The 17,460-nt window shown below is 40.8% G+C and overlaps 2 protein-coding genes across 4 annotated transcripts in view; one reads left to right on the forward strand and one right to left on the reverse strand.

The window, feature by feature from the left end:
* Nucleotides 1-8,077, forward strand: part of pdcd11 (programmed cell death 11) — a 23,532-nt gene extending 15,455 nt beyond the window's left edge. For 2 of the 3 annotated variants that reach the window (XM_034239140.1, XM_034239138.1), the window contains exons 25-36: nt 90-267; nt 1,021-1,077; nt 1,156-1,278; nt 1,802-1,924; nt 2,551-2,716; nt 3,356-3,496; nt 3,587-3,730; nt 4,224-4,474; nt 5,576-5,744; nt 6,354-6,507; nt 6,700-6,865; nt 7,565-7,736. In XM_034239140.1, the coding sequence (XP_034095031.1) occupies nt 90-267; nt 1,021-1,077; nt 1,156-1,278; nt 1,802-1,924; nt 2,551-2,716; nt 3,356-3,496; nt 3,587-3,730; nt 4,224-4,474; nt 5,576-5,744; nt 6,354-6,507; nt 6,700-6,865; nt 7,565-7,736 (1,844 nt within the window). Of the gene's footprint in view, nt 1-89; nt 268-1,020; nt 1,078-1,155; nt 1,279-1,801; nt 1,925-2,550; nt 2,717-3,355; nt 3,497-3,586; nt 3,731-4,223; nt 4,475-5,575; nt 5,745-6,353; nt 6,508-6,699; nt 6,866-7,564 lie in introns of all 3 variants that reach the window. The other variant, XM_034239139.1, reaches the window with a different exon arrangement.
* On the reverse strand, nt 8,074-16,404 carry zgc:175214 (uncharacterized protein LOC557610 homolog). The gene is made up of 6 exons (XM_034239142.1): nt 16,231-16,404; nt 14,208-14,361; nt 12,515-12,557; nt 11,956-11,997; nt 11,157-11,239; nt 8,074-8,963 (listed from the first exon to the last, which is right to left on the reverse strand). Exons 1-6 carry the CDS (start codon nt 16,253-16,255, stop codon nt 8,843-8,845), a joined length of 468 nt encoding a protein of 155 aa, XP_034095033.1. The 5' UTR covers nt 16,256-16,404; the 3' UTR covers nt 8,074-8,842.
* Nucleotides 16,405-17,460: the final 1,056 nt, after the last annotated feature.

The following is a 17,460-nucleotide window of genomic DNA, read 5'->3' on the forward strand; positions in this document are numbered from 1 at the left end:
TCTGCCTCAGTTTGACTGCGTATGAATGTTGAATTGTATGTGAACACAGACTGGAAAAGCGCTTCTCATTGCTTTCCATTTACCACCAGGTGTCCACAAGCTGGAGAAACACAGTGTTTCTATGGGGATGGTGACCAAGATCCAGCCGACCGTCGGCCTCCTGGTCAAGCTGCCGTTCGGCGGCAAGGGGGCCGTGGCTGTCACCGACCTGGCCGACGCCTACAGGCAGAACCCTCTGGACGGGTTCAGCAAGGACCAGCTGCTCAGGTCAGTGGAGGCAGCCGAGGAAGAGCCTGTTGAATATTTGTTCCAAATGTTTAACATGCATAGAAAATATATATGAAACACTAGTGATAAATACATTAATTATAGTACAACAATGTTAATGAACATTTTTTTTTTCATCAAATAATATTGCGTCCCCACTCCAGAAGTCCTGAAAAATCATACTTATCATTTTAATATATGTTTTAATGATATTGTCAGTAATTCTCATTCATTCTCATTGTGTCCAAATTGACAATATCAGTCTATAAAATAACAATTTGATATTTTTTCTAAATCTTATAAGCCTTTTACATAGACACGGTAAAATTGTATATATGGTATTAGTGGACCTGTACTGTGGTGCAAAACCAAATCAATCTATGAAATGTAGATTTCTATCAGCAGGTTTTTATGTGAATCACTCCCTATGCACTTTTAAGTCTTGTTCTGTTTTTTGCAGCTTTGTTAATTGCTGGGTTTAGTTTTCCTCCTGATTTATCTTTTTATTGTTGGTGCCTTTGCGGTATATTGCATGTAAACATTGTTTTAAAAAGTGATTATTAATATATTTTTGTATTTTCTTCATGTGTCTGTGTAACCCTAAAGGAAACAACGTTAAGTTTGATTTAACTATTAGAATCCTTACTGCCTTATAGTAATACATGTAAAGGCAATATATATACTACCAGCATCCCCAATGTATCTTTATTTATCTTTCATTGTAATGTACATTTTTGTCTATTTTTGCCTCAGATGTTTCCTTCTCGGGGAAGAAAATGGAAAGTGGCAGTTGTCTTTACGTCCATCGAGGTATGCGCACGTTTGGTTGGAGTGTCTGTAATAAGTTGCATCGTATCACAGCATTTAACTGTAACTCTGCTCTTCCAGACTCAAACAGAAGGAGACCAAGCCGGCGAAGGACCCGGAGGTTTTATCTTTAGACAAACTGACGGCAGGCCAGATCATCAGAGGCTACGTCAAGTCTGTGGGAGAGCAGGGGGTCTTCATCAGGTAAATGGGGAATTCATGCAGCACTGAGCCTGTTCTGCATCAGACTAGACCAGTGCTTCTCAAAGTGTGGCCCGTGAGCGCCCCCTAGTGGTCCGTCAGTATATTGGTAACATTTCACATTTGATATAAATAAATACATTTAAGTTTTCCGCACTCTCGCGGGAATATCTCCTGAATGGAACAAGCTTAAGTTTCACTTTATATTGCATGACAAAGCCCAGGGCAACACCTTCGTCACACATGTTGCTACTTGTTTGCACCATTTTCAGGCGATTTATAATCTGTTCTAGAAAAACGATGTGTTTTGAGATATTTGTGGAGTTAGGTGGTCCGCGAGTGTTTTTTTATTGGTTAAGTGGTCCTTGGTATGAAAAAGTTTGAGAAACACTGGACTAGACAGACGTTTTTTACAGATTGTGTGGTGACTCGTAAAAGGAACAACATTATCCAAATGTCTCTGGGAAATGTCGTTTCAATAGTTGTTTCAGCATTTATCATCTTCTTCTACATGTTTGTCATCCAGGTTGTCAGCGAGCATCACAGGAAGAGCACAACTTCAACAGTCCACCAAATACTTTGTCAACCACCACAAGGTCCTCTCTGATCACCTGACCCCCAACAGCCTGCTCACCACAAAGATCGTCAGGTAGGAAGGAGCAGATTTTCTAAAGATGTGATTTCAGGAACTGGGCAATGTTTTTCTTTTGGGCTCACCATCGTTCAGTGTCAGTTAGGCGACCCTGTGCCGGTCAAACCTATGTGTCACACTATGGTTCATGTCACACCACTCGCACGGGAACAAACAGCGACAAACACACAGTTTTATGGCTAGATTATATAACATTTTAGACAAAATATATTTTTTCAGGGAAAAAGCTAGAAAAACATTATATTGACATTAATCCAGATTATACCTTTTTGTAAAAAGATACTGATTCATAAATAGTTTGGAGAAAAATACATAGAGAATAGGCCAATTAGCCCTTTTAAAAGGGCTAATTGCACAGTTTAGAATTGTCTGTAAAAAAGTTACAAAGGTGCAATCTGCATTTCCATAGATTTCCATTCTGTCATTGGATATAAATAGAGAAAGGAATAAGTCATCATACTTGACGCTAGACAGTGGTTTGGACAAACAGGAAGACAGTAGCGCTGTAGTGCTGATCGGGTGTCTTTCCTTGTCTCCCCTTGCAGCTTCAGGTATCGGCTAATTATAGAATCACTGCTGTCATCGTTTTTCATCCTGGGCTCTTTTTCTATTCTTGTCCTCAGCATTGACACAAAGGAGGAGCTGGTCCACCTCTCTCTGCTCCCAGAGGACACTGGGAAGCCAGACGTCCTCCCAGAGTCCCTCGGCCTGCCGCTGCGTCTGCTCGGAGAGGAGAAAAAGGAGCACGACTCGAACAAGAGGAAACGTGCAGCATCCAAGAGCGAAAAGGTAACAAACGGCCTCAGAATCCTCTCACTTAAGTGTCTTCCTTCCTTCCTTCCTTCCTTCCTGCTGTTTACATTAAATAGTAAACACACTTTAGAGGACTTACTTCTCAGCTGCCCTCTGTAATGAAAAAAACACTTATACGTTATGACCTGCTCATTATCATTTTGGCCGGAAGTAATAAAAGCTGCATTGATCTCAGCCTCAGGTCAAAACTCTCTCCATACTCAGCAGCTTGAAAGAAACAAAGAAATGGTTGACCAATCCCAACAGAGCTGGCCAGCTAACCAATCAGAGCAGAATGTATGTGAGAAATAAAGAGCTTTTTGAACATTAAAACATGGTAACATGTCACAGTAATGGCAGAAATACTAATATGAACCTGAAAGTGAGCAAAATATGGCCCTTTTTTAAAGGCATTTGGACTCTAAGAAGACATTGCCGTGAATTGGGCCCATTTATACTGTAGGAAAACAACTTAGTGATTTTGTACATCGGGAATCAAAATGTGATAGACGGATGAATGATAAAGCCATTTTCTTTACTGAACCTAACACAATGCAAGCAAATATTAACCCTGGTTATTTTATTACAGTATATTTAATCTTAATGTGTGTATTGACTTTGGTTTTTATCTCCCAGACATCAGAAGAGTCCACCGTCTCAAAGAAGAAGAAGAAGAAGACAAAGCAATCGAATAGTGATGAGAACGACAGCGGAGTGGAGGTGTACTTCAGAGAAGAGGAGGATAAGGAAGAATTAACCAAATCTGTTTCTGTGAAAGTAAGTGAATACAATGCAGCGCAGTATTCACTACAGTAATATCATCATCCAGAAAAATGTAATAAATGTCCCTCCTCTGTCTCTCTGCAGGTGGCTCAGAGCTCAGCAGCTCCGTCCAGACTGCAGCTGGCAGCAGGTTTCTCCTGGGACGTGGCACTGAGCTCCCTGAAGCCGGCCTCTGTAGCGCAGGAGGGCGACTCCAGCGAGGGAGAGGACGAAGATGGAAGCAGCAAGGTGAGCTCATCATCAAGAATCTTCTGGTTATTTAAGGTGTTAGAGCCAGTCTTTCGTTTTGTAAAAAGGGCCTAAAAAACGACATCTCCCACGGCCCAGCCTCTTAAGAGACACAGATATAGGCAACATGTGAAAGATGCCACAGTTTTTAGTATGTCGTTTTGCATAGGACTACACAAAGTAAAAAAAGGAATATGATCTAAGTAGTTTATTATTATTGTACACGAGTGGCACAACATATCATTGGAAGGCAAACAAGTTATCACAACTGTAATGAATACATATAGAGGAAAGATAAGTCATTAGAAGTGTCTGTTTAAGGCTTGATGGAAACAAAGGAAGGCAGCAGCGACAAAAGGAATACAACTTTCTGTCATCATTATATGTTTGCAGCCTAAATATTATCTCTAGAAGTCTCCTCCAATCTCTGAACCTGAAAATGTTCTTCCATCATGACTCATTTTCTTCTTGGCGCACCGTTCTCCTCCACCAGACCCAGAGGAAGACTCGCCACGAGCTGGAGCAGGAGAAGAAGGCGGCAGAGAAGGCCCTGGTGCAGCGGGAGACGGAGCTGATGAACCCCAGCATGCGGCCCGAGGACGCCGCCGCCTTCGAGCGCCTGCTGCTCGCCTCCCCCGACAGCTCCCTGCTGTGGCTGCAGTACATGGCCAACCACCTGCAGGCCACGCAGATCGAGCAGGCCCGCGCCGTGGCCGAGAGGGCCCTCAAAACCATCTCCTTCAGGTGATTGACTTATGGTTAATGAAGTTTTTAGCTATTTAACCGTGTTATTCAGTTCCATTTATTTTACATGGAGATCATTAAAAGACAGCAGGAATACGTTTCCATCTATCAATCAAATCTTAAAAAGGTTAATCAGTAGAGAACAGATCTGCTCAGTGTTTCTCCCCTCCAAAACTAAGACGATTTTAAAACTCTCAATCGTCCTTCCTGGCAGTCAAGATAGAGGCCAAGATAAAAACAAACGGTTGCCTAACTTTAATGGATCATAACAAATCGGGTATGGAATTAATTTGCACATGCCCAATGTCAAAATGAGTTTTGAGCCCCTACATAGTCCGTGTTCAATAAGGTCAGCAGTCTGAGTCTGAGTCAGCAGTCTGTGGCAACATTCAGATAACTGCAATAACAAAAAAGCCTGGAACATACATACCCCCTTGTGGGTCAAGTATAAGAAGGCGAGCCTCAAGAAGCTCCAGGTTGCATATAATGACTGTTTGCGTATACTGCTTAGAAAACCAAGGTGGTGCAGTGCAAGTGAAATGTTCTGTAACGCACGAGTCAACACGTTCCATGCTCTTTTGAGAAATCAAATGTACAAATTCATCTGTCGATTGAATGTTTCTCATAACTCTGTCATTATGCTGCTGTCAAATCCGTGTTTCAGTGCTGTACGATACCAGTCACCTCTGTGGAAACATTGGTATAACTGCCTTTTTTAATTTATATTTGAGTGTTGTATGTTTTTGTAATAATGGACCAAGAGTCTCTTTAAATAAAAGATGATGATGATGATGATGATACATAAACAGAGAAGAGACCAAATATTAGAAAGAAGGGTACGATGGAAAATATCATCTCCCCACAGTAATGTATAGAAATATTGTGTTTGTCCCACAGCAGGGATATTTTAATTGCAGTAAAGGGACAGATAGGGGCACAAATATTTTATATATAAAAATGTTTATAATCCTTAATAATTAAAACAAGTATTTCTTGGGCTGATAAGATAATATGTGCATATCTGTTGCAATAGGGTGTGTCCAGGAAGGTTTAATAACATATTCTTGATTTATATTTGTGTAACTCTTGTCCTGTCTGCAGGGAGGAGCAGGAGAAGCTGAACGTGTGGGTGGCGCTGCTGAACCTGGAGAACCTGTACGGCACAGAGGAGAGTCTGAAGAAAGTGTTTGAGCGGGCGCTGCAGTTCTGCGAGCCCATGCCCGTCTTCCAGCAGTTGGCCGACATCTACGCAAAGTGCGACAAGACCAAGGTACGATCGACAGTGAAGAGTAAAGGATTATGATTACTCAAGAGCTGAGCTTGTAGAAACATGGTATTTCCCCCTTTACCTTCCCTTTGCTGTTTTACGAACGGCTTTAGTACCTTTGTAGAAAACTATTTACGCACCCTAACTGTCCAGTGTAACTATGTGGTTCTCATAGGAAAGCAATGCAACAAACATGATAATCCAAAAGGTTATTATGCATTGCTGCACAGTAAACTACCCAACTGTGCACTTACAATGAGCACAACCGTAAACATCTATAGCAGTAAAACACAACAGCATTATTAATGCAGAAACATCTTGTACAAATATTTCAACTCTGACAGGGAACACTTTACACAAAATGACTCCTTTTTACTTGAACTACCCTTAGTAAGATGTGGTCATCATAATATTTGGATATTTTACTTTAATATATATTTGAATGCACGACTTCTAATTGTAGTGGATTATTTTTACTTGGTACCTAAGTAAAGGATCCAAATACTTCTTCTACCACCTAGGATCTGCTGACTGTATTTGTTTAGACGAATGGTAAAATACTGTTCTGTAGCCACCAATGCCCACATGTCCCTGTCTCATGTGTTTTTCCAGGAGGCAGAAGGCCTGTATAAGACGATGGTGAAGCGTTTCCGTCAGAGTAAGGCGGTGTGGCTGAGCTACGGGACCTTCCTGCTCCAGCAAGGTCAGAGTGACGCTGCCAGCGCTCTCCTGCAGAGGGCGCTGAAGAGTCTGTCCTCCAAAGAAAGTAAGAAACCCAAACATCAAAGGCGTAGTCACAAAACAGTTTGAGTTATACTTTTTGGCTGTTCACCCACCCTTCAGATCTCATGTCAGAGTGTATTCGGTCTTTCTAATAATACAAAAAATGAACCCCCCTTACCATCCGTGCTGTGTATATCCATAGGTTTTAAGCTTTCCATATTCCTATTCCTCTCAGGTGTGGATGTGATCACCAAGTTCGCTCAGCTCGAGTACCGTTATGGTGATTCGGAGAAAGGTCGCACCATGTTTGACAAAATCCTGACAACCTACCCGAAACGCACTGACCTATGGTCCGTCTTCATCGACCTCATGGTCAAACATGGGTCGCAGAAGGAAGTCAGGTGAGCGAAAGATCCTACTTTAATCTCTAACTCCTCATTGTCACTTCTAACACATTTTCAATCTCTAGACATTTTCTTTATATAAAGAGGGAAATTACGTGGCTAAAAGATACAGTGTCGTGTAAACTACAGGGTTTCTTAGGATGTTTTGAGGTGGAGTTAGTTACTCTTCCATGGTCAGCAAATTACCTACAGCAGATAGCCGTCAGCAGAACCCTAGTTTTGGAGACGTAGTACTGGCACGGAAGCAAAGTAATGTACTACTTTGGACAGGTACATCAGACAAACATACCGGCAGAAAGGGTATTTGCCTGGTCTTCAATAACACATTTAACAAAACAAACGAAGCAGTGAAACACCACTAACTTCTATCTTCTCCAAGGTAAAAGGACTGTTTTGGTCAATGGAGTCTGGTAGCTACAAAAAGAGAACGAATTACAGCTTCTGTTCCCTGCTAGAAATAGCTGTACATTTTAAATAGCACAGAAGTACATTGCTTATCCCCCATCCCCCATACTTCTGACTGTTACTCCAAACTGGGCACATCTACTGTAGGTACCTCATACTAATTGTTTTTTAAATTATCCCTTTAATGGTTTAAACGAGAAAATCGGACATCCGGTTAAGTGATTAAGACCAGTTTCATGACCAATCATAATGAATTCTTCATGATGTTTTCCAACTTCCTGTCTCCTGCAGGGCGCTCTTTGATCGAGTGATCCACTTAAGCGTTTCAGTACAAAAGATCAAGTTCTTCTTCAAGCGCTACTTGGAGTACGAGAAGAAGCTCGGCACCCCGCAGAGCATCCAGGCTGTCAAAGAGAAGGCCATGGAGTTTGTGGAAGCTAAAGGCACAGAGGCTGCCAACTAATGACCAAACACACACAAATAACACTGAGCCTCACACATGTTTGGAAACAAGTGTGTGGCTCCCTGCTAAAAATTATGAACTCCTCAGCTTGTAACCTAGTTTTTATTGTACTGGAGACTGAAGGTCATAACTTTTGTAAAGTGAGTTGTAACCATCTATAAATGTCAAAACAAACTTGTATTTAACATTTCATTTTAGACAATTTTGTGTGTAATGCTATGAAGAGAGAAATTAATGTCATGACTATTAATTACTGCATATTTGAATGGCTACCAAACCTTTTATGGGAGCATGTTTCTATAAAATGACAATGACGCTTCAATAAATCCAACACCAATACATTACGCGACGTTTTATTTAAAAGCAACAAATACAAAATAACAATATATAGGGACATGTTTACATACAATACATACAGGCAAGACTAGTTTTCTATCAGTCTCTTTTTAAAAGGAAAAGGGCATGGGACATACTCTGTAACAATATTGTCTACTTTAAATTGCCATGGTTGTAATCCCGCTGGTCTTAGTTTGAGACGGAGGTCGTGGCTCTACCTCTGACTGCGGTTCACCTACATTGGCAGTATTGAAGATGCATGTGTGGCACAGGGTTATAGGGTGACTTGACATGGGTTGTGCTGGCTGTATCGGTAACACCCCTGAGATATAAGAGGTATCCATACTGATCCTGTACTCTGAAGTCCCGCTCAATGCCTGAAGTGTTTGTCTCTGGCAGTGCTGCACTAGTCGTCCAATGACAGTGGCAATGATATCCTGCTCTCTAATGTGGCTCCTGTTTCCTGTCATGTTTTGTTTTTTTGGTGAACAGTGCAATATGGAAGTTGAACTAGGAGCTAATTTTTTTATGAAAAGATCCTATTCATCCACTCACTCCCTGACTGATCTGACCAAGTCATTTTGGCGCTCTCAATATCCAATTCCCATCAAGGCGTATTGCTCAAAGGTCAGCAGCAGGGCGGCCACTTTGGGATCATTATCAACATTTCCTGTGAGATGTCTTTAAGATGACCGCTGTCCATCATCCCTAGTGTATTTAATGTGTGTGTTTCCTGTAAGGGGAGTTCGGTTTCCTCTCACACAGCTCTTTCACACCTCCTCCGGATCTAGCGGACCCTCTGAACCCTGGGGAGCGTCTGTGTGGAGCCGGAGGATGGGTTTGTTGCACATGGGGCAGACGCTGCGGATCTCCAGCCACTTGAGCAGGCACCTGACAGGACAAAAAACAGTTTCTTAAAAAAAGGAACAATTGAATCTAGTTTAGGACAACACTATCACCGCTTAAGAATCCTTATTTGCTGAAATTAATTTATCAACAAAGATGTATTTACTTATAAGTAACTAAGTTTTGTAAGGAAGCCCAATTCTGCCATTATGAGTAGCTTTTCACAAACTAAATGCATGTTATATGTAATTTACTATACCTGAATAATAAGAAGCTTTCAAGAAAAAATATTAATTGGAAAAAGGCTGTCAATCATTTTGAGAAAGTTTGTCACAACGACTTGCACACATATTTTATCCTACTAAATATTTGTCTTCAACCTGACACATCTTGGTGAAAACTGCATAGATATTTGACTTTTTTTAAGTGTTTGTTCAATTAAGCATTATGAAAGAGTATGTCATTTTAACCTGTTAAACCCCGAGCCTGTTTTTCAGGTCTCAGGCTCGAAAATGACATTCCCAGAACAAATGACCATATCTTCCCTTCTAAAAGGGTTAAATTAGTATTCTTTTTTTCTCAAAGTAATGATAAACCTGTGAGTTGGATGTAGAAAAGTCAGAATCAATATAGATGTTTTTTATTTTAAAGAAAATTCAGATTGAACATGGATGATGGGTTAGTAGAATAAAAGCTTTAGGAATCCAAAGTACAACATATAATAAGTACCCTGTATCAAGATTGATGCAAAAACAAGTGATATTTGACCTTTTTAGACAGATTTAGCCAAAAAAACCTCTTCTGGGGCCATTTGGGTGGATTTTCCATATCTCTGGCCCCCCTTGTTCGATTTTGACATGTGACATCTCTTTCTGACCGTCAGAGCCAATAGAATCCAAGGGAAATCGTCCCGCACACACATGTTAAAAAAAAGGTGTCGTCTCTGCACATGCTAGCTTGCAGCAGAAGGGAGAAATATCGCTGCTCTGATATAAAGCAACGGAAAAGCTGTTTTTATTGTTTATGGATTATCAGAACATTTCAAAGGGGACACAGACACATTGGATTAACCTATGGATTAACTACAGCATCGTTTTTTTTTTTTATCGTTTTAATGCCATTGAAGACCAGTTTAGACCAGGCAAAGACGAAGGGAAGCCATGTTAGCGTTGTGGGCTACCTAGCGCCACTTGTTTTGATGTACGTTGTTGTTGATAACGTCGAGTTTGCATCTTTCAGTGTTGAGGTGGGCACCGTTAGATTCTGTGTCTTTGCGATCATAAACGATGTGTTGGATGTGCACCTAGGATAAGTAATAAGGGAGCTAGGAGTGATTATCGGTGCAGTAATAGGTTAGCATTTTTCGCTCAGGGGTCATTTAGAGATGCTTCTTATGAGACTTGTGTTTTGATTTGGTAAAAATGGTTTGTATCGTCAGTTAGCTGAGGTTATTCCCGTTAATCTGGTATAACACATTAATAGGTTCTTAAATATTAAGATCCCCTGAGACACAGTGTCGTGAACACAAAAAAAAAGGACCCGCCGAGAGGGTCCTTGGGGCTTACCAGGAAATACGCTTATTCTCTTTCTTGTCATAGTCAAATATTTAATACCACTCAAGTGTGCAGGGCAAGCTACAGCCAATAGCATGATTGGAAAAATTGCTTTGAAAATCTATCCCAGTTCCTCCACAGCTCACTAATTAAATGCCATATCTTGTTTGTTTATTCAGAATATGGAAGCCCATTTAAGCCAGAGTGATGGAAAAAAGATTATGCAAGTCATTATGTGAAACTCGAAAGTAATAAATAAGTATATACAAATATTGAAGTCGTAACTATATATATTACAAAAAATTACCTTTTAAAAAAACCTTTAGAAAGCTTTCTTGTTTAGGCCATATCATTTTGACATTCTTACTAAATTAACTTGAATTTCGAAAGAAAAATATAAATATATACATAATAGGCCTACTAGATATTAGTAGAATTAGTATATCTTTTTTTATTTTTTTAAACAAGTGCTAGTTTCCATGTTTCGTTTTTCTTTTGCAAGCAGCATTGGGCCTCCATACCTGACAAATCCAAGGTGTAAACTTGGGCTAACTGTTTCTCCCTGTCCAGTCCTAATGCTAAGCTAACCGTTGACAATTTTAACAAAAACATCTTCTCCTCATCTTACTATTGCCCAGAAAGCGAATACGTTTCTATTTATACTTTCCATTGTAGTTAAACTCACTTCTTGTGAAATGCATGTGAGCATGGGCACACTCCCAGTTCATCTCTGGTCCTGAACTCTTCCAGACACACTGCACAGGTTTGCTGCAAGGACGAAAAAAACACCAAGGTTAGTTCAGCAATCTACATTTCATTACATTTATTGTGTTTTCCCCTAACCTGTATTCAACTGGGGGCCTGTATCTCACAACAGCCAATAACATTGCCATTTGTAAGTAAGCTACATTTCAGTAGTAGCCTAAATCAATTTAATCTGACGTAGATTTTGAGCAATGCACAAGTAAAAGCGTCTGTTTAAAAAAAAATGCTTTTACCTTAACTATGTTCTCTATTAAAAGGGCTCATAAGACCTTGTACATAGGCAGAGGTTGGACAGTTAATTAAAAATTACGGCTGACCACCACTGCCCTGGAAAGGCAGCAACGAAATTGCAAAAGCCATCTTTTGAGCAATCACAAGAGACAGAGTAGGGATCTTTGTATAATGCATATTGAATGAGTGCAGTTATTCCTGGAGTCCTAATTCTGCTACAAGGAGAGAGCAGAGCATTTTTTTTTTAAATGGCGGCATTTGAGTTACAAGATCTTTTGAGGACATCTTGAGTGTGTGCTGCATGTTAATCACATCTGAGAGGAGAAATTGATTTAGTTGACTAACCGAACCCTCCCAGCTCATAATTTGTCATCTGAGCTGGAGTGGAAACAGTGTGGGGGTAACATGTGTACTGCTGCCAGGTCATAACATATACATTAAGCACAAGTGATGTGTATGAGCTTTTGTTTGCAGAAAGAATGACTTACTCCGAGAAGGCTCAGTTTCTTGCTGGCTCCCTTCAGCACCACCTATGGTTACAAATATGAAAAGGACTGAAGTATTGTGTCATGTGAAGGATGTGTCAATACTATTATTCTTGCAGAAAATCGATGGTGTAAAACAAACACTTCAGATGGCTTCAATAATCTGCCTGTGTGACGGGCTTGAAAAGTATCAGCAGGAGTGGTTTGTACTCCTGTTTGTGATGTTTTTTATCTTTCATATTAAAAAAAAGATCATAATGAATACATAATACAGATGGCTGGAGTTGAGGCTGAAAATATTTTCATCAACTGTCACCAAGCTACATTGTGACACCCTGTTCCCAGATCATCATATCAGGCCTGTTCACACTGCAGCTGGATTAACAGCTTTGAATCAGAGGGCAGGTAAGGACACTCGATGAAGACAAGGTCATCTATAAAGGGTGGTGTTATGTTTCACAGTTGACAATAATGGTGTGAAATGCTATAGTAGTATTTATAACCAGCCTCAGAAGCGGGTGTTACATGTTCAACCATAGTGACATATACTGCAGGGACATACCTCATTGTAGCTGAACTGCTCCCTTGTTCCTTGTTGTTTCAACCTGAGAGTGGCAGAGAGAGAACAACATCTGTACGGTAGAAAAGATTGGCGTAATAGCTGTAACTTAATTCAGTGGTTCACAACCTGGGGGCCGGGGCCCTAACTCCATTGTGATCTATTTTGTTTACCACTCAGATACTAAACCCTCAGTAGCCAAGCCAGTTTTCCATCCAAATCTACCCTTCATTTGTACCCCATTTTGAGGTAATCGACAATGAAAATCACTGATTCACTTTACTACAGACATGCAACCGGTGTCTAGGGGTCATAAGATGATGTCCTTTTATATATGGCGGTTTCAGGCCAAACTGACTTAAAGGAACTAATCAAATACATCAAACCTCAGTATATTGTCATATCAACAAGCAATTTAGTATAATCTAATAACTTTGGATGAACCGGCACTATAGCCTAGGCCTACACATTTTAAGAAACTGTCTTAACTCAATTGATAACATTTTTGATCATATAATTTTATACAATACTATTTAAAAACTGATAATGATTTATTGTTTGTATCATTGTGTCATTTATAATAACTGCACAACATGTGCATAAAGGACAAGAGTCCTTTATGTGGTGTTCACATCTGCCACATGGGGGTAGCGCAAACAGTTTTAAAATACAACATTGAGGTTATACCACTTGATGAAAGGCGAACATTTTTGTAAACAGTTACTTATTTGCACTTCCTGCTGAAGTAAGGCCAAACTAGAATTTATTTGGATTTGTGTTTGTGCGGACCTGATACATGTAAGTCAAACATTGACTCGTCTTGTAGTTGTTTTGGCTGTAGCTAGCTGGTCAGCTAGTTTGTTGCTAACTATTGTCTGCTTTTTGGTGCTTGGCAGGTAGCTTTTTGTGAGTTTTACAACCTTTTAATGAAAACAGGCCTCAAACTCTATTACTTGGCAATTTTTAATTGATAGCCTTACTTTTGTTGTATGTTTTAAGATGTAAACATTATCATAGCACAGGGGCAGATTGCATTAAGCTGGTACAAAGCACTGTTTCTTTTTTTTATTTATATTTTTTGACATGGTCCCTGATATAAATGTAGTGAACAAACTATAAATAATGAAGTCATTTTTGTATTTGTTTTCTAATCATACAATTATAATAAACCATATTTAGCATGTTTGACAGCTCTGCAGGGCAACACTCCATACATTTGCATCATGATAGCTGCTATCATCACACATTAAGGTTGCACTCTTGCTGTACCCAATGACACCACTTTTCGTCTGTTGCCATCAGGGCGTAGATATGCTCTACCTGATCAAAGGACTAATCGCTTTTCAAAATCATTTATCCCTTCTGCACTCAAAGTTTTACATTCTTGAAAGGCTTTTAACTTGATTATTTATTTATTATTGTGATGCTTTGAACTATTTATAGTGTAAATTGGAATTATCCACATCTGTGCTCCCGGGTGTATCTGTGTGTTGTTCTTCTTGTATGTTCCTGCCTGTGTACATGACATAAACTGCTGCTCATAACCAATTGCCCCTTGCAGGATTAATAAAGTTGTTGATTGATTGACTTTACTTTTTGTACTTTCTGTTTTCCCCCACATTTCTCATGCAGCTCCCTTTCTCACTTTCTCCCCAGATGTTCACAGTCACCCTGTCAACATTCCCCCCAAACCTACCTGAAAAGGTAGCAGCAGAAGATCAGGCTCAGCATAAACACAAAAAGACCGATGCCCAGCACAATGACGTATACGTTGAGCGGAAGGTGATAGATGTCAGACGTCATGCTGCAGTCGTGTTCAGAGCGCTGAGAACCCAAACCACACAGGCATCCTGGCAGGAAGAGTTTACAGATACAGATTACATACTGGTAACTCTTAACCTGTAGGGTCAAAGTTTAGTTCAATACATATTCTTTCTCTTTAAAATCAAATATTGTTACATTTAGAGAAGCAGTCATGATGTGGGACGAAGTCTAGTTTTCTGTATTTTCAGCTATTTTTACAAACTCAATCTTTTAAACTGAATTTTACTTCAGAAAATAGAGAGCTACTGAGAAAACTGTCTGGCAACCTAATTGTTTCCTGTCAAACACCGAAGCACCCTAAGATCTAACAGTATCCAGTCCAGCATTACAGTGCAGGCTTAAATTAGTAGCCTAGACTTTGCCATTTGAACAGCCAATCGTTATGAGTTTAGCGAGCAGTTGAGTTAAGAAAATCTATATTATTTACAAGCAGTAAAAAAATCTAAATTGTTTGGTGATGAGAAAAAAATGGAATCCTGGAAGGGCAGCAGGACATTGTTGATTTTGGTATTTGTTGCAAAACTTAAACCATACTGGTCTTTTTTTAATACAATTATTTTGGTGTTTGTTTTGGAGGCAGGTGTTTCAAGGGAGCTTGTGACTGGCACTGTGGTGGAAACTGAGACGATCACTGGACTGTACGTTAATTGGCTGTGAACAAGACAAACATGGAGGAGAGACACCACTTCCGCCACACCGCCATCTGTTCCACAGACTCTATAGAGGTGTGTGTGTGTGTGTGTGTGTGTGTGTGTGTGTGTGTGTGTGTGTGTGTGTGTGTGTGTGTGTGTGTGTGTGTGTGTGTGTGTGTGTGTGTGTGTGTGTGTGTGTGTGTGTGTGTGTGTGTGTGTGTGTGTGTGTGTGTGTGTGTGTGTGTGTGTGTGTGTGTGTGTGTGTGTGTGTGTGTGTGTGTGTGTGTGTGTGTGTGTGTGTGTGTGTGTGTGTGTGTGTGTGTGTGTGTGTGTGTGTGTGTGTGTGTCAGCACTGGGGGATGGAGGATAGGGGTTGTGTGCTGTCTGAAATGTGTGTGTGGTAGGGGTTGGGGGTATATATTAAACGGATTAAACTCCAGGGACTAAAGGACCATTTGGTAAAACAATAGCGGAGGAAGCCCCACTTCCACAGGCCGCATGTGTTCCTATTAATTTGCAGCGAGGATGTTCTTTGCCGGCCTCGAAGTCCATGTGTCTCTCTTTAGAGGGAATGAATGGGTACAGCTTGCACATCGTGGGGGGTATGGGGTGGATAATTTGACATGGCTGGGTGGTTGGGGGATTTACAGGGGAAGAGGGGGGTTTATTGTAGGGAAGACCTAGGATAGCATAATGATACAATTATGAACATCCTGGATGCACTTCAGAATCAGTAGACAGTAACAAAACAAGAGTTTATAAAAAAGTTAGGGAATAAAAAAAGAAAGGCCAGGACAGCACTCCATTTTGTCTAGTTAATATTGCCACATGTACGTTTCGTAGGATTGAAAATGACCAGAATACACGCTGAAAAGGGCCTTTAATGTCTATAAATAATAATTATAAATAGTCAAAGTGGAGTGCTGTCATAGCCCTCCTTTTGTCTTCGACATTAAAGCTCCAGCAGCCAGTCTTCAAGGTCCAATTGTGGTTTGAGTACGTTTTGTCTTCTTCTTAGGGAATTTAGAGGATAAATATCTTCAGTTTCGGTTGTCATGGTTGTCAAACAAACATGACCTTGAGTTATTTTTATATTTGATCTGCATTCTCTCAGAAATGTTCCCTTTCACAAGTACACCCATTACATGGATCCCATAAGCTGAGCAGAAAGCTGAATAACTGACTCTACGAGATATACAAGTTAGGACACGCGCCACCACCTCTGGTGTATTTGGCAGACAGCAGAGAAATCCACTCACTTACCGTTACACCATTGGAATGGTTGCATGAAATTTGACTCCCAGGGTAGCAGCAGTAAATGCAGGCCCTGTCAGGAGAAGGCTGGAGGGTAGCCAAGCTCGTGGGCTGGAGCTCCGGAAACTGGATCTTTTTGGAGCCTAATATTCAGTCCTTTTGTTGGCTTGTGTCAGACAGCTCCTCTGAAAAAACAACCATCAAGATTTTTCAGATTTACTCAGATTCCACAAATCCTCAGGGAGGTGCAGTTTTGTTGGCTCAGCAGTCTGTGCTGCCCAGCATTCCACAAATCTGGATTAACCACTCCGTGTAAAGACTGGGAGATTTGGTACTGGGATTTGGACTGGAGACCTCATGTGCTCCTGGATCCCAGCGAGGATGATGTCATTACATGGGGGAGAAGGAGAAACAAAGAAATGTTGTTGATTGTTTTTGCAGATACCTCATACTATGTGTTATTCACGAGTTGTTATGTTGGAAAACTGAATCTCACTCAGACACAATGTCATACATAAACCACACAGGCTGCTCAGAAACAGGAAATACTTACATTTTCAGTAGAAATGGGCCTCTTAGACTTCTCTTTTGCATCTGCAGTGTCGTCCCCTGGCCAGATTCAATGACACCCACCGTTTAAAATGACAGTCCTCGTCCAATGAAGGTAATTATCTGGCATTAGTCTACGCTTTGTCTTCCTCCCCAAAGCTGCTTTTTTAACCGAGGATTTTCAGAAGTCTCAACCCCCTCTCCTCTGTTGTCTCCTCCTCCAGTCCTCTGATCTTGCAGTGGGTATTCCTCCTCAGTGTTGATGTGCTCCCTTCAAAGCCCAAACAAAGTGAGCACAGCTCCATGCAGTCAACAACAGTCCTCTTGCTGGGTTTGGTGTTTTGCTGGTGTTTGTGTGTCAGTTAGTGCATGTGTGTGCAGGGTGGGGTGGGGGGGATTCTACTCTCCCTCTAACCATCTGCTCCTTCAATTAAGGGAAAAAAACAAAGGCGCAGGAGTGTGTCTGCGTGTGTCGTGTTCAGACTCTCCAAACCTCCAGCTGGCTTTGTCATGGCAGGCTTCCCCTCTTCCTCTTTTCAATCCAGGATGATGCTCAGAGAGAGAGAGATTGACAGAGAGACTACAGATTGCCTTTCCCTTCCTCCCCTTGCTCCTGCTCTGGTCTGCCTTGGGTTTGTAAACAGATCTGTGCTCATGTGACCAGCCGTTTTGCCTCGCAACTCTCCTCTC

Source organism: Gymnodraco acuticeps, unplaced genomic scaffold, assembly GCF_902827175.1.
Source record: "Gymnodraco acuticeps unplaced genomic scaffold, fGymAcu1.1, whole genome shotgun sequence".
Classification (NCBI taxonomy): Eukaryota; Metazoa; Chordata; class Actinopteri; order Perciformes; family Bathydraconidae; genus Gymnodraco; species Gymnodraco acuticeps.

Excerpts from the sequence above, each read along its gene's own strand:
- zgc:175214 (XM_034239142.1), bottom strand. The coding sequence starts at position 16,255 with ATGCAACCATTCCAATGGTGTAACG. Across the intron at positions 12,558-14,207 it reads TTCTGCTGCTACCTTTTCAG|GTTGAAACAACAAGGAACAA; the intron begins GTAGGTTTGGGG and ends TGCCACTCTCAG. Across the intron at positions 11,240-11,955 it reads AGAAACTGAGCCTTCTCGGA|CAAACCTGTGCAGTGTGTCT; the intron begins GTAAGTCATTCT and ends TCGTCCTTGCAG.